This window comes from Grus americana, chromosome 28, assembly GCF_028858705.1.
Source record: "Grus americana isolate bGruAme1 chromosome 28, bGruAme1.mat, whole genome shotgun sequence".
In the NCBI taxonomy this organism is placed as follows: domain Eukaryota; kingdom Metazoa; phylum Chordata; class Aves; order Gruiformes; family Gruidae; genus Grus; species Grus americana.
The window spans coordinates 3,271,954-3,287,568 of NC_072879.1; the positions used below are offsets into that span (position 1 = coordinate 3,271,954).

At 60.5% G+C, this 15,615-nt stretch overlaps 1 protein-coding gene across 1 annotated transcript in view; it reads right to left on the reverse strand.

Moving 5' to 3' along the window:
* Positions 1 to 15,225, reverse strand: part of EFNA2 (ephrin A2) — a 48,438-nt gene extending 33,213 nt beyond the window's left edge. Inside the window, exon 1 of the mRNA XM_054805390.1 lies at positions 14,730 to 15,225. Coding sequence (XP_054661365.1) covers positions 14,730 to 14,851 — 122 coding nt within the window. The 5' untranslated portion in view covers positions 14,852 to 15,225. The remainder of the gene's footprint in view (positions 1 to 14,729) is intronic.
* Between the last annotated feature and the right edge of the window lie 390 nt (positions 15,226 to 15,615).

The window sequence follows — 15,615 nt, forward strand, 5'->3', positions numbered from 1 at the left end:
GCCGGCACGTGTCCCGGCGCCCCGAGCCAGGTCCCAGCACCCCAGTCCCCACCCAGGGAGTCGGAGGGGCAGGAGCTGGGACCTGCTGCATCCCCGCCAGCCCGCACCCATCGCGACGGGCAGAGCCCCCCGACACGCAGCCCCAGGGGAAAACTGGCCGGAGCCTGGGGCAGAGAGTTAAAATAGAAAATGCTGAGGGGTTTTATTGAAAGCACAAACGACCCTGCGCGGTTTAAAAGCGATTAGAGGCCCCGGCTGGGTTATCAACCGGTGTCTCAATCACGCAGCATCGATCCAGATAATAGCCGGCAATTGTTCAGATACAATATCATAAAGTCGCTTTAACTACAGCCATAAAGCTTCCCCTGCCTGCAGCACTGCCAGGCGCTCCCCGCACCGCGCTGGGCCCCGGGGGCTCACTCGGACCGGATGGCAAAGCCTCATCACCATCCAGCGCCGTAAGCGCGTTTGGCTCCGAGCGCGGCAGAGGATGCCGCGGGGGCCGTCGCCAGCCCGTGGCTCCGTGCCGGGGTGTGAAGGAGCAGCCGTGCCTGCCCAGCAGGGTCCCCACCGCACGGCATCCCCCAGGGATCGCCCCCCGCCTCGGCTGCTCTCCGTTGCTGCGCCAGGAGCGGAGGGGACCGGGAGGGGACGTGGAGCCCCCCAGGCCTCCCCTCGACACCGTTCCTGGGAACCAGCGGCACATGGCGCCGGGGTTAGGGGAGCTCAAAGGCGGCCGCTGAGATTCGCCGTTTCAAGTTTTAATCCATGGGATTTACGGTAGTTAGAAGAAAATGCGCGGTGACAGCCCCAGCCCCCCATACGGTGGTGGCGAACCCCCCCACTCCCTGGGTTTGCTCGTGCCCCCAACGAACACGAAGCTCCCGACCGCGCGGTGCCGGGACCCAGCTCCTCTGAACGCTGGGGTGCAGGGCTTCCTACCGCCAGCCCCCCAACACCAGGGTGATTCTGTGCCCCTGGGACAGCCACGTCCCTGCCCCAGCTCTCAGCTGGCAACCGTCGGCTCCACTTTCCAGCTGGAGGCCGGCGGGGTTTCGGTCACCAGCAGTCCCTGGGGACACCACCGGCAGCCCGTGCCCGCACTGGAGAATGCCGCTTCCTCACTCGCTGCTTCCCACTGCTTAATGAGCACAAAATATTTCCATGTTGCCAATTACTTGGTTCGTTTGTGCTGCTGTGGGCAGCGCTGGCGCAGGGAAAATCCCCCTGGAGCTGCTCCAGCCTCAGGGAGCGGGGAGATCCCCGGCGGGGTCCCCCCAGCCCTTCCAGGGCCGAGCATCCCCATCCTCGCCACGGACCCCCAACACCCCCCCAAGCCCCCTCTCCGTCAGAGCCGCGTTCGTTAGCGGCTGGCTAATGGCTTTCCCACGTCCCCAGCGTGACACCGATGCTGTTGCGGCAGGAAAGTGAGACCTTCCCGGGATTTAAACCGTCCTTTGAGGGTTACGGTGAAGTCCCCCCCGGGTTGCGCTGGCTGCAAGACCCGGCTCTCCCCCTGGTCGGGCTCCGTGAGCGTCCCCACGCTGAGTCACAAACGTCCTTGGGGTTCGAGGCCGCCACAGCCACCCCGACGTGACGGAGCCCCAAAGGGCAGAGACCCCTGTTTCCAGCTGCCGGACGGGGCGGAGGTGTGAACGCAAAGTGCAATTAAACAGGCCAAGACGCCCATTTCGCCCCTTGGAGGCTGGGGGGGCTGCTCACCCCGGGGGTGCTGACCTCCCCGAGCATCACAGCAGGATCCGGCCCCGTCGGTGCCTGTACAGGGTATGAGAGCGGGTCCGAGTCCGAACTAGCCCAGGGCACCTGCGGCACCTCGCAGGGCTCCATCCCTTGGGAGCGACGCCAGGAACACCTCAGCTGGACCCGCACCCACCCCTGGGCTTCGGAAACCCCCTTTTTGGCTCATCAGGGGGCTGAGCCCTCCCCAGTTTCACCGTGCTGATTTACTCCAGCAAAAGGTGGTTTGGGGTGCAACCTGCCGCCCTACCAGCATTGCCACCCCTTCCAGCATGGAGAAAACCCCGAGTGGCACCGCAGACATGTGCCGGACCTCGCGCCATCCCAGCTGGGTCCGTCCCAGCCTGGGGACCGAGCCCCGGCAGTACCGCCCACGCAGGATTTACAGCCGGGTGAGACCTCTCCCCTCGACGAGATGGCTGCTGCAACGCCGTCATTATAAAAACATTAAACCGGGTCGGTCCCCGGGAATGGCGTTCCTCTCGCTGCAGCTACACCTGCGCCCATAAATCCTCCCTCTCCGAGGCAGCCAGGTGGGGTGATTTATAAGGTGAAATAAATATTACAATGTTTAAGAAAAAAAAACACCAAACCCACAAAGCTGGGCTCCCCTCCTGCCGAGGACGGGACTCCCGGCATGAACTGGGGACCCTTGGTGACACCAGGTTTTTGGCCCCTCATAGAGCAGCAAGGGACCCCCCGGCAAAGGGCTATGTCTGCGGGATGCCTTCGGGCTCCGGCACTGCCAAACACGCTCAGCCACACGACGCACGCCGGAGCCAGCCGCGGATCTGAGCCACCGCGTCCCCGGCACGGGGAAACCGTGTCCCCACCGGTACCCCAAAGCGGCCCAGAAGGAGCCGGGGGCTGCAGCCTGTCCTCGTGCCCCGGGCCCCACGGACATGGAGGAGAAGGCGTTTTGCAGCCGACGCCATCGGCACCACTTGCTGCGTTGGCAGAGTTGCCGTGGGGACGCTCTGGCTCTCAGCTGAAATTCCCGGGTCCAGCCACGGAGCAGGAGGACATGTGGTGCAGCAGGGTACGGCGCTGGGAGAGCGATGTCCTTCTCAATCTCTCCACGTAGTCTACAAATATTAATTGCTTAATTTAGCCTCTGGCAGCGATCCTCACCTTAACAGCGGAGAAACTGAGGTTGGGAGGGGCAAGCCCATTTGTCTCCATGTAACGAGCTGGAAACCGGGTCCAGAGCTCACACCCCAGCTCACTGTCTTAATGATGAGAGTATCCCTTATTCAAAAGCTTTCTATTTTAAAAGACAACATTATGATTTATTATTATTAATCAGCTTTGAAATGTTTTCTGGAGTCCAGATACCTGCTGCCGTACGCCCACGTCTGGCCCCCGACACCCCCCGCTGCCGCCCAGCCCTGCCAGCGCTTCACATCCCAACGCCGGAGAGAGCTCCGGGAAGGAGCCAGGGCAGAGAACGAACGACTGCGGATGGCGGCGGGGACGGGCCCGGCTGCTCCAGCAGTTGGGCCGCTGAGTCCAAGAACCGGCACAGACAGGGACTGCAGGCAGGGAAAGTCGGGAACAGCGGGCAGGGAAAGTCGGGAACCCAGCCCCAGGTCCGAGGCGAAGGCGATTCCTGGCGATAAACGTTAGGCACGCCTGCACCAGGGGGGCTGGATGCCACCTCCGGAGCGCACATCGCACGGCGGTCCGTGATCCCCATTCCCATCTCTGGTTTTATCCTTTAATTCCACCTCGCGGGGCCGGGCGGTGCGGGAGCAACGCTAGGGCCGTGGTGCAGGGGGACCCCAGCATTCCCCAGCACCCGGCACCCCGCACACCTGCCCAGCTCCAGCCAGGACCTGCAAACCCGACACAATCCAACGGAGATGACGTTGGACGGGGCTCAGAGCCAAAAGCCGTTTCTATTCTGGACGGCGGTTTGGATTCTCTGTTGGAAACCAAACTGGGAGCACCATTTTGACCAGCAGCTGGAGCTGGTGCCAGAATTGTCGCATGCTGGTGCCGTATCCGATGGCGGTTGTACAACCGCCACACAGTGCCGGTGGCAACGGGACAGCCCCCACCCCAAAATGGGGAGCGCAGAGCTCGCCCACCGGCAGGAGAGTGGCCAACAGACACTGCACCGCGACCGCGCCGAGGGCTGGCACGCTGGCTCAGGCACAGGCAGCTCCGCTGTGGTGTCCGGCAAATCATGTTGGTAAAAATAAAAGAAAATTTGCAGAAGAAATGCAAGAGGAAGCGTGGGTTAGCAAAGCACTGAAGAACGTTTGCGTGATGGAAGAGGGGAATTCAAGCTGGACGGCTGGAACGTAGAAAAAGCTGAAACTCATGGTGCGAGCGGGGAGAGGAGGCTGCGAAAGGTTCCTTTAACCTAGGGCAAGGGGAAAATAACAACTATTTAGCAAACGTTTAGGTATTCTGTTAAACCCCCTACCATTTCAAAATAATGCTGAAATAAAAGTGCCTATCCCAGAACTGGGGTCACTCCACCATACGCAGCCACGACAGCTGCCCAGCGCCCCGCGGAGGGGGGACGGACAGACAGATACAACCCCGGCGACACAGCCACCCGCACGGCCGACCTGCCCCTCCGCTGGCGCACAGGGACGGGACACACGCAGGCATGGGGCAGCAACGTTCCCGTGCCCTGAAGCCATCTGGGGCTGGACCAGCATCCAGCATCGCTTCAGAGGCTGGGTCCCCCCAGCCCAGCCTCGCCGTCCCGGGGGGCTCTGTCCCACGTTTTTCCACTCAATTTCCTCCCCGAGTCGGCAGGAGATAAATCCCTCTGCCGAGGCAGGCGGCCGGAACGGCAAAGCCAGCGGTGCCAAGTTTAATAAGCAACCCTGATCGAGAAACCAGATAATAATTGGGATTATCGAGCTGGCTGGGAAAGAGCTTCCCCGGCTCCTGACAGCCCCCGGCAGCCGCTTGGGCTGCTCCTGACCACCCCAGCACCCCACACTGGCCCAGGCTGGCAATGTCACCTGGGGGGCTACCAGCAGGACTGGGATGGCTACTGGGCACGGCGAGGCCAGGACACTGCCAGGGAGCAGCGCTAGCTAATTTATAATTAAAAAAGGCTAAACAATAAACCCCTTTTTGGATGCACCATGTGCGGTCGATACCTGCAGCACAAGGGACCTGGCCACTGCCCGTGCCCCCCCCGGTCCCGTGGGAGCACCCAGGGACCCCAGCTCCCTCCCCACCTCTGCATCCCGGCTCAGGGGAACCAACGGCGCTGCCGCCGTCCCAGCACCCACGGCTGCAGAAAGCTCAGCCGCCAAAATAATCCCGTCGCGGTTGGATTTTGTGCAGGGCGTGAGGTCCAGGGGCTTTTTTTCTCAGTGGAAATGGGATTGGAAAAAGGAAGAATTGGGATTTTTCAAGTTCTCTACAGGGTCAGGCTTGGCAGATTTTATTTTACTGCAAATATAAATAGGGCTTTTAAAAAAAAAAAAAAAATTAAAAGAAGAAAAATCAAGCCAGCCTAAATAAAAACCCACTAGAAGACACAGTAAGAAATCCTGCTGGAGGACAGGCAGAAATATCTGTAGCCAGGCTGAGTGCTCAGAAATATTTGTATTTGCTGTCTAAACACTTTATCTGTTTCCTAGCACATGGGAGAGTTTTGCTCTCCGTGTAATGTTAAAGAAAAAATAAACCGATACAAATAATTTCTCCTCTTCTGCAGGAAAAAAAAAAAAAAAATCCTACAAAACTTGGTTGCAGACGCACCAGGGGAAACAGCAAATATTTCCACTGAAATTAGGCTGAACGCCACGCTAATCAAATAGATGGAGGAGACAATTCAGATGTATTGGGAGGAGGAACGGGCTGGGGGATCTAACGGGTCTTTCCCATCTCCAGTCGTTACAAACCCCTTTTGCAATCTATTCGCCTTTTTGCCAAAGCCGGCGGCCCCGGGGAACGGAGCCAGGGGAGATTTACGTTTTGTACGAAAGATCTGAAATACAAAGTTTAATTCTTGGGGGGATTTCAGGGTGGTGTGGGGAAGGAGCTTAAAAAAAAAAAAAAAAAAGCACATTCCTGTATTCAAATAAAAAGTATTGAGGGACGGGTTTAAACTCCGCGGATCCTGGGAACGCTTCTGCGGTGCGTGGTGGGAATACCGGCGGTGCCTGCGCGGATGCCTGCAGACTCGCGGCCGCATCCCGGGGGACCGGCAGCATCGGCTCCGGGCCAGCATTTGGTGGGACTGACTGCACCGGCGTTTGCACCGACACACACGCGTGTGCGCAGAGGTTGAGGGTGCAGGAAAGGAATGGAAAAACCTCACCAACGCAAGGGAAGGCCAGGGCAGGGGAAAAATGCCAAGAAAAGCAGAAAATTGGCAGGTCAGGAAGAGCTCGTGCACGAGGGAGCCCACGGCCGCATCCCGCGGGATCCCACCACGGCTGCCCCTCTGGCACGGCCCCGCCGGGACGTGGCTCAGCTCCGGGGCTGGTCCCTAGCCCAGCGGCAGTCGCTGCTCTAACAGGAAGGTGTTGGAGAGCAAACACAGGAAGAGAGGAAAAATTTAAAAGGAGGAAGAAGAAAAAAAAATAACGATGTCTTAATCCTCATTTCTGTCTGTATCCCTCTCTCTCCATTAATGACCCGGAGGAAAATGTCAAACGGATCCAAGCAGGGCTCGGAAACGGGAGCGCAGGTCTCACCGGCCCCAGCGCTGATTGGCTTCACCGGAGGCCGCGAGACATCGATAGCCATGCTTTGTGGCATTTAAATCACTGCCGGGGATCGATACGGCAGAGCGCCGCAGGCCCCCACCACCCCCAGCCTCACCGGGCAGGCGAGTCACGGGCAGCCGGGGGCACCGGGGAGCCCCAGCCGAACCCCGAACCCCCTCTGGACACACATATCCAGCGCCGGCTGCCCAGCCCGCTCCTGCCCCAGGCCGGTCCCCACCAAAACGCCGCATGGGTGAGACCCACAGGTCTCCCCTGCACCCCGCAAAGCCAGCCCCTCTGCCCGGGGGGGGCTGGGCAGGACAGGGGGGATGACCCCAAAGCTCCCACCAGCCCAGGCTGGGCCTTGAGTCCCTCTGCACTTCCATCGGCTCTGACGGGCGCGCTCCCTGCTTTGGGGGCTGCGAGCGCTGGTGGGTTCAGAGCCCCAAGGGCGCAAGGGAAAGGGAAGTCATTCCCCATCTTCGTTATTATTCTAGGGAGCAAATTTTCCTCCTTTGTTTTATTTTTCCCTGCTCTTGTTGCTTTGACCACCTCGTCCCCCTCTGAAGTCTGGGACCCTCCCACCCACACCCACCCCGGTGCGTGGGGACAAAGCCCAGCTTCAATCAGAGCGGGGGGTGGCCAGGCAGGGCGGAGGCGGGTGCTTTCCCAATCCCTTTGGAGAAGGATCATTTCTTCCCCTCCATCATGTCCGCAGCATAGCCATCCGGCACGCGGAGGAGCCGCATGAGCCACCGCAGCCTTGTGCCCGCGGTGCCGCTCCAGCCCCGTCGGCCTGAGGGACACGTGTGACGCTGGGGGCAGAGCCGGGGTCCGGCAAACGCAGACCAAACTTCTGCTCCTCACGCCAGGGGGGATGAGGACCCTCCGCTCGTGCTGCCCAGCTCCCTGCGGCCAAAGCTCTCGAACGCTGTTAGGGGCGAGGGCTCCCGCCAGCCTCTTGCCAAGGGACGGGGTACGTTCAGGAGGAGACGGGCGAAGCAGAGCAGGTTTGGGGCTCAATACGGGACTTTTGGCAAAGCCATTCCCCGGCCACCCTTTGGGGCGAAGCGCCAGGCTGGCAGCTCCGTCGCCGCAGCTCTTGCCGCCACTAACCGAGGAAGCCCCAGCTTCACCCCTTTGGCGTGGCAGAGCCAAACCCAACCGCTGTCCCCGTGGCGGGGGGGCGTCCGGTGACCCTGGCCACCCTGTCACCCAGCACCCTGCCAGGCAGCCTGCCTTGAAAAGCAGCCCACCCCACAGCCTCTACTCTCCTTGGCTTTTGAGTAAGGAGCCTCATTAAGAGGTAATTAGCTCTCGAACAATGGGAAGCTATTTAGCAGCCCAGCCACAGCAGCATCAACAAGCAAAGGGGGAGAGGAGGGAAGAGAAATAAATAAATAACAACACTCTGACCGCCCAGGAACAAGCTGGGACTGTGCGGGGTGGCAGAACCCTGCCCGGACAGCAGCGCGGCACGGCATGGCACTACCCAAAGGGGCACCTCCTGGTGCGCCGCTCTCACAGCTTCATCCCTTCCCAGCTTTCCAACAGCCCCGGTGCATTGCATGGGCCAGACGAGCCCGAACAGCCCCCCGGGCGCTGCCACCCCGATGTAGCTCCCACCCAGCCCCGTGGCGTGGTGGAGAGGGCAACGGGGACCCCAAACCCAGTGGCTGGGGTGAAGGGCTTTGCCGGGCTGCTGGCAAGTAGCCTGCACCCACCCCCCCACACACACACCCCAGTGGAACGCAAGCCCTCTTTTCGGGGTGTCCCTGGCTGCAGAGACACCTCCCGAATTCATTCGGCAAAGACCAAAGCGTTGGCAACGGCCGCCTGCTCACACCGGCGCTGCTCGGGCTTCGGACCCGTTCACCACGGCGGCTCGGCCCACGGTGTCGGCACTGCTGGAAGTGCTGCTTGCCTACCCCGGCGCTCGCAGAGGCAAAACCGGGGTTGGTCTTGGTTTCGCAACAATGCTCCAAGCGCAGGAAAATGGCCAGATTTTGGGCTGGAGGGGTCATGGTGGAGGGGAAAAAAATTTAACCTCCTCTTGGGGGCTGAAGGTAACAACACTAAGATCTGCTTGCCTTCCGTAAATCCCATTAAATCCAATGAAGCAGGGCAAGATCTCTGCCCTGACCGGGGGAAAAAACATCTAGAATAAAAATGAAGCCTCTAAAACTATGATTAATATCTAACACAAAAGAACTGAAATTTTCACCATCAGGAACAAGGAGCTATTTAAAGAACAATTGCTGCAATTTTACAGACAACCCGACAGATGAACCTCGTCAAACGTACGCAGGTAGGGATACAGATAGCCAGCGGCACGTGGGACCTACGTGCGGACGCAGCGAGACAGACAGACAGCTGGGCGAGAAGAGACCCGGACGCCGAGCTCTGCGTTCGGGGCCGTGTAAAACCACACCTCTGGATATCCCTCAGCCCGCAGATCCCACGTGCGCGTAACACGGGGACGGCTACAGGCGCGCGCTCCTGCCTGTAGGGCAGGAGGGGGGTGTAGGTGTGTTTGGGCAGCTGTATTATTTATGTGCGTGGGTAAAGTGCATATATACAGACGTACGTGTGTGTATATATATATACACATATGAAAAGAGTACTTTTAAAGCTTTCCGGTGGTAACTGAAGGCATCTCTCTCCCCTTCACCCTCTGCACCATTCTCACTCCCATCCTTGTGCACCGGGACGGGGGACGCCGGGGGTGCCGGGGAGCGGCTGACCCGTCGGCAGCACTGCGCACCCCCAGCCTGTCCTCGCATTAGGATGCGTCGCATGGCCGGCATTTGGATACCAAATGTGCGACCAGCAGGGAATGTAATTGCGGTCCCTGGAAAGGGACAGGCAGAGAGACAGAGACGGGCAGAGAGAGAAAAATCTTGTCAGAGACACCGGACCTGTTTGTATCTGCTCTCCATTAACTGCGCTCGCCGCAGACCTGGGCTGGTGAAGAATAGCTAACACGGCTTAACGGGCTGGAAAAGAGGGGTGGGAAGGGCTGCAAATGATCTCGGCACAAAGGGAAAATGAAACAAATGAAAACTAAAAGAGCAGTAATTGCACAGGACGTGGCCGAGCGCCGGCACCCCCAACCACCCCGGCACCGCTCCCGGCACCCCGAGCCTGGTGCACCTGGTGAGGGGGCTCGGCCTTCCAGTGACGTGGGAACCACCCAAGGGCCAGAGTTAAAATTCACGTTCAAATCGCTCCGAGGAGGGAACAGGGTGTGTTTCTTGCAGAGGCTGGTGCAGCCCCTGGTGCGATGGCTACGGGAGCGAGGAGGGGGGGCACGCGGGGCTGGGAGCCGACCCCGAAGGTCCCAGCCCAGGCAGCCCCAGTCGGAGCTGGGACACGGAGGTTTTGGGAACCAGCCCCAGGGCAGGGCTGGCACCAAACCCACCCCAGCACGGAGGCATGGGTGGGCACGTCCAGTGTCAGGCACGCTTCCCCAGGGCCGAGCCCTCCCACTCGGCCAACCTCTCTCTGGCACCAAATTCCCCTGGGAAAAAAAACCAAACGTGCATCTTCTTCACTCCCTCGAAGGAGAGCTGGCGCACGCGGGCTGCCATCGTCCTGGCCACCAGCCCTCGTGACTCGCAGGCAGGCAAGCCTGCTCAGGCTCGGGCAGTTAACGGGGAACGGCCCCAGCCCCGACCGGTCCGTGGCTCTGGCTGCCGCGCACCGAGCTCTCGGACAAAGCACCGGCCAGCCAGCACCGGCAGGCACCGGGGCTGCGGCTCTGGGAGACAGCAACGCAGGAGGAAAGCGGCACAAAAGCCGATGGGGTGGGGAGCATGATCCAGACCCCCCCTCCAAGACGTGCTCCCTGCACCCCAACTCCACCATTCCTGTGGCACGGACCCCTCGCCTGCTCCCAAAGGACAGGGCGCACAAAAGGACCCCCCGAAAGTCCTGCTCTGCCGTCACCGCCGTCCCTGAGCATCACCCAGGCTCCCGCCAGCCGTGGTAAATCCCTCTGCTAGAAACCATTTCTCCAGCTTCCCGATCCCAGGATTGGGGAGTGCAGAGGAGCAGAACAGAAATCCCAGCTGTGCTCACAAACCCTCCGGAAAAAAAAAAAGAAAAAAAAAAGAATCAGAAAATAAGCCTTCCAAGGCAGAGAAATGACTTCACAGTTAAATATAGGCCATGGGTAAAATCTAGACCATTTACAGCATTTGTATCTGTACTGTAAACAGAGAGAGGAAAAAACCAAATACTTTGCCCATTTCCCCCTCTGTAGAGACAGAAACACACGGCAGCGCGTGCAGGAATTGCACTTGGCTGCAGGAACACTGTCATTCCGGAATTACTACAACCTGCCCGTTACATAGCTGTAGGTAGAGCGGGGGACGAAAACAAATCTGAAACCCTCCGTCCTTCCTCGGCCTTCCAGAGGTTTCCAGTCGCAGCCCCGAGGCCGCGGGTCAGGTGGTCCCGGGATTGGGGACCCTCCGAGGCCAGGTCACCCCTCCCCACAGGCCTTTTCCCCCGTAGCGTGGAGGTTTCCCAGACCCCCGAGTTTTTGCTGCGCGATGCACTGTAGCGCATCCGAGACGTTCATCCTAAATCCTGCTGCAGCGCAGGGGTCGCATGGGCGAGGGGGGGCCGAAGCCGGACACCTCGACCTCGACCCGCCCGGGCGATGCCATCCGACCGACGGATGCTCTGGAACACCCGACTTGGCCCGCTGTGCCTCTCCTCGGGTCCCAAGGCTGCAAATCCACCCAAGAACCCAACGGGCGAGCGGCTCCCACGCCACCGGCCACACCAGCTGGAAAAGAAAGGGACCGCGCAGCCCCCGAAGACCCCACGGAGGAAGAGCCCTGCCCCAGCCGGACCCCTGCCCACCATGCGGGACCTGGCCAGAGCCCTCCAAAGCTCTCGCGCCCCGCAGTCCTGTCCGCGGGTGCATCGCGTCGGACGCAGAGCGCCTTGTACCCAGCACCGGCCTGGGCACGGCCAATGCATCCCGCAGCCGGGGAGATAAAACTGTGTTAGTGCATCTGTACGTGCCGTAGAGCAAAAATCCACAGTTCTACGTGGGTATCGAAACAGCGTGCTATTATATAAAGGTACGTTCTTGGCTATTTCCAGGACAACCCAGGAGTTACATCCAGCAAAGCTCATGCAACCTTTTCCAAATGCATGCTTACAAAATCATTTAAAAAAAAAAAAAAACCCACAAACCAAAAAACACCAAACCAGAACTCTAAATCCACAGCAAGTGGCTAAATATCTCCACAGTACCAGCAAATTGCAGCATCCTGAGGTACCACTTATTTTTAATTTAGACCCAATTATGAAATATAGAATTATTCTAATCTGGGCAAATCACATTGACCATGAGATTTATTACCATCTTTTATAAAATATAGATTGTGACATAAACCTGAAGAAAAATATTTATCGCCAGATCAGGTATGTGGGTTCAAACAAGCACCGGGCATTTTAACCTTTCATTTTTTTCCCCTCTTTTTTTTTTTTAATCCTTTTTGATTTCCCCCTTTATTAAATGATGGAAGGGGAAAATGAAGAAGGAAAACAAGGGACCAGAAAGAGCATATATATGTTGTTCTTCATTTTTAAGGATGAGATAGTTTTCTAGTAACTCCAGAGACAGACAAAATAAAACCACCGCCGGCTTCAAAAAGGAAAATAAGCAGAAAACTCAATGGCAATTTCTATATTTGCAACATCTAATAAATTGCCTTGAATTCCCAGACCTGAACATACACGCAGGGAACGTACAGCACATCGGCCGATTGCAACACGGGGCGCTCCCACATTGGGAAATTTGGGTCACATCCCGGAGCCCGGCACTGCGGACGTGCCTGCTAAAACCCACCAGCCATTGTCTGCTCTTCCCTCCTATCCCTTCGCACTTCCTTTGCCCTATTTTATTTCCCCCCTCAAAAATATTTTCCCTGCCAACGTCAGATTTCAAAATATAATAATAAGTATAATAAGAATAAAAATAATAATAATAAACCACCTATTTTCGAGGATAAATTCCCCGCCGCCTTCTCCGCGGTGCCCATCCCGGTGCGTACGAGGGGGCGATGGGGACACGGGCGGCTGGTGGGGCTGAGCCGAAGCCACCACTGACGCCAGGTCCCGGGACATCCATCACCCAAGGACCAGGGGCTACTTTTGGCTACCGGCACTGCCGTAGGAACCCTTGGGTGCTAAATCTCAGCCGCGGCCCCAACCGCTCAGTGATGCCGCCTTCATCTCCAGCAGCCGGGATGCCGGAGTTTGACCGGGGGGGGCCCTCACACGTTTGGCATTGGGTTCTTTTCTTTTGTTCTCCCAAAAGTGTGGGAGCTGGGGAGGACCAGGAACTGTAACCAAAAACTTTGCAATGGGAAAAAAAAAAAAAAAAAAAAAAAAAAAAAAAAAACCTGCCTCTTACAATCCCCCACAAAAATGTGAGGGAGATAATAAAATCCATATGCACCGCAGGCGGCCCACAGCGAAGGCACCGCTGCACACAAAGGGACAGGCTTGTCCCAATTTTGGGGCGGTGAGAGGGCAGGAGGCTGGGGGTGATGGCACCCGGCCGTTCTGCCCGAGGGGGCACGCAGCAGACGGACAGACGGCGATACTCACGAGGGTCCTCACAGCCCTGCGCGCATCCCACCGGGTCTGGGTGCCAGCAGCCACCCGCCAAAAGGCAGCCGGGAACTTTAATCAACTGCGATGGTGTCACCAGGACGCTGCCAGGACGTGGCCGGGAGAGGGGAAGGTGCCACCAGGGTCCCCTCCCGGTTCTCCTGCTGCAAGAAGGGAACAGCTTCCCAGCCGGGGAGCGCTGGAGGAGCCGCCTCGCCGGCAGCCCCAGCTCCTGCCTGCTCTGCTGCAGCCACGGCCCCGGCCCTGCCGCGGGGACAAGGGCCAGGCCACGCCACACACCCACACGGCCCCTTGCCCCGCAGGGACCCACGGGGGACAAAGAGACACCCGTTCGACCAGAGGACGGAATGGCCCAAACCTAAAGGCAGCGGGCGCAACGGCACCCACCACAGAAGTGAACTGAGCATCGCCACGCGACCCGCGACCCTCCGCTCGGCTCAGCGGGGGACACTGCTGGGGCCACTTTAACTTAATTAATTGGGGGAAAAAATGGGATTTTGGTGGCAGGTTATTTTTTTTTTTTTCTTTTACAAGAGTCCCCACAAATCGGCCCACTCAGAACCCCGTGGTTTGTATCTGAGGGGAAGAAGAGGGCGGGGGGGTCCTGGTGGTCCCAGCCACCTGAGGCAGGAGCAGAATTCATCCTTGCTTCAAACTCTCCAACAGCTTCTGGTTCCTCCAAATTACGAACAAAGAAATAGAACAGAAACGAAACTCTCACCAAAAAAAAAAAAAATATATGGATGCTCGGGTGGGGGTAATAAATCTAAATTCAAAGGCAGAATCTAAATTCAAACCAACTACGCCGCAATTTCTTCCCCAGGTGATGATGGAACGGGCAGCAGCGGGGTTGGGCCGCCCCGAGCTCCCGGCCACCGGCAGCTTCACCGGGCAGCCCCGCACCCCAGCCCCAACCAGCCCGTTTTACCGTTTCACCCCCAAATCGTTATTTCAAACACTCCCGTGGCCGCCACCGGCAGCACCAGGCGCCTTTTGTCGTATTTCGGGTTTTATTATCGCAGGACCTTCACCGAACTCCCCACGGGAGCGGGACCGGGGCGGTGGGGGGGGGGGGAGGGTTTGGAACGGGACCGGCGGGGAGGAGAAACTTGAACTTCCCCGAAGTTGGGCGCTGAGGGGCTGGGGGGGGGCCCCCGAGCCGCAGCCCCCGCCGCACCGCTTCCCCCACCCCCCCCCACCCCCGAACGCCGGCAGCCGCCGCCGCCCCCCCGCCCCCCCGCAATGCTGCCGGGGAACGCGACCCGCCCGCGGGCGATGGGCCCGGGGCTACCGCAGCCCCCCGGGGACGGCTCCCCCCCGGAGCCTCCAGTGAACTTCGGGGGCGGCCGGAGGAGACAGCCCCGGCTGAGTTGCACCGCCGGGGACCCGCGCCGAGCCCCCGGGGCCGCCCAAAGTGTTTACCGGAGCAAACCGGGGGGCTGGAGCGGGACCCCATCCGCAACGGACGGCGGCGGCCGCAGCCTGTCACCGATCGGGAGGGCGACTGTGGGCCCCCCGGGGGGGGGTGCGTGTGTGTGTGGGGGTGTAATAAAGACTAAAACTTGGGCGTCGCTGCAGCCCGGCCCCAGCCGCCCCGGGACCGGCCCCCGCCGCCTCCGGCCTCACCTGGGGTTGCTTCGGTTCCAGTAGACAGCGTACCGATCCGAGATAACTTTCCCGGTCTCGTCGGTCCAGACGCAGACACCGACGAGCGCGGCGAGCAGCGCGGCCGCCTCCCAGCGCACCATCGTCCCGGCCAGCGGCGGGCGCGGCTCCGGCCGCTTCAGGGGGCGGCGGGGCGGCGGCGGCGGCCAGCGGAGCCCTGGGGCCGGCCGGGGGCGGCGGGCGGGCGGCGGGCGGCGGCGGGCGGGCGGCCAGCCCTCACCATCGCCCGCGGCCCCGGGCGCCGTCAGCGGGGAAAGTTGGGGGCGGCCGCGGTGCGGCGGCGCCGGGGCAGCCGCATCCCGCGCCCCGGCGGCGGGGACCGGCCGGTTCCCGCGGCGTCCACGGGATTCGCCCCGGCACCGGGAACCTGTCCCCTCCCCGCCCCACGCCCGCCCCCGCCGCCGAACTTCGGCCAAGTTCCTCCGAGCCCCGCGGATCAGCCGCCGCCCGGTACCGAGTCCCGGTGCTGTTCTTCCCCCCCCCCTCCCTCCCCCGCACCTGCGGGACAAGGGAGCGGGACGGTGCGGGCTCAGCCCCAGGCCCCCGCGCGGGCTCCTCCGCTCCGGGGACACCGGCGAAACAAAGGCCGGGCCGGGGAGGCCGCTGCTCCCTCAGTGCCGCCGCGCCATGCTGCGCCCGCCGCCCGCGCCCCCCGCCCGCCCCGCGCCGCTCCGCCCGCCGCCCGCCCCGCCCCGCGCAGCCCCGCCCCGCCCCGCGCGGGGCCCGCGCCGCCGCCGCCGCCGCCTCTGACACATTGTTGCCACCGGCGGCCGCCGCGCGCGCCCGGCCCGGTCCCAGGGCGGGGCCCCGCGCGCCGCCTCGATCGGTGCCGCCACCGCTGCGGCCC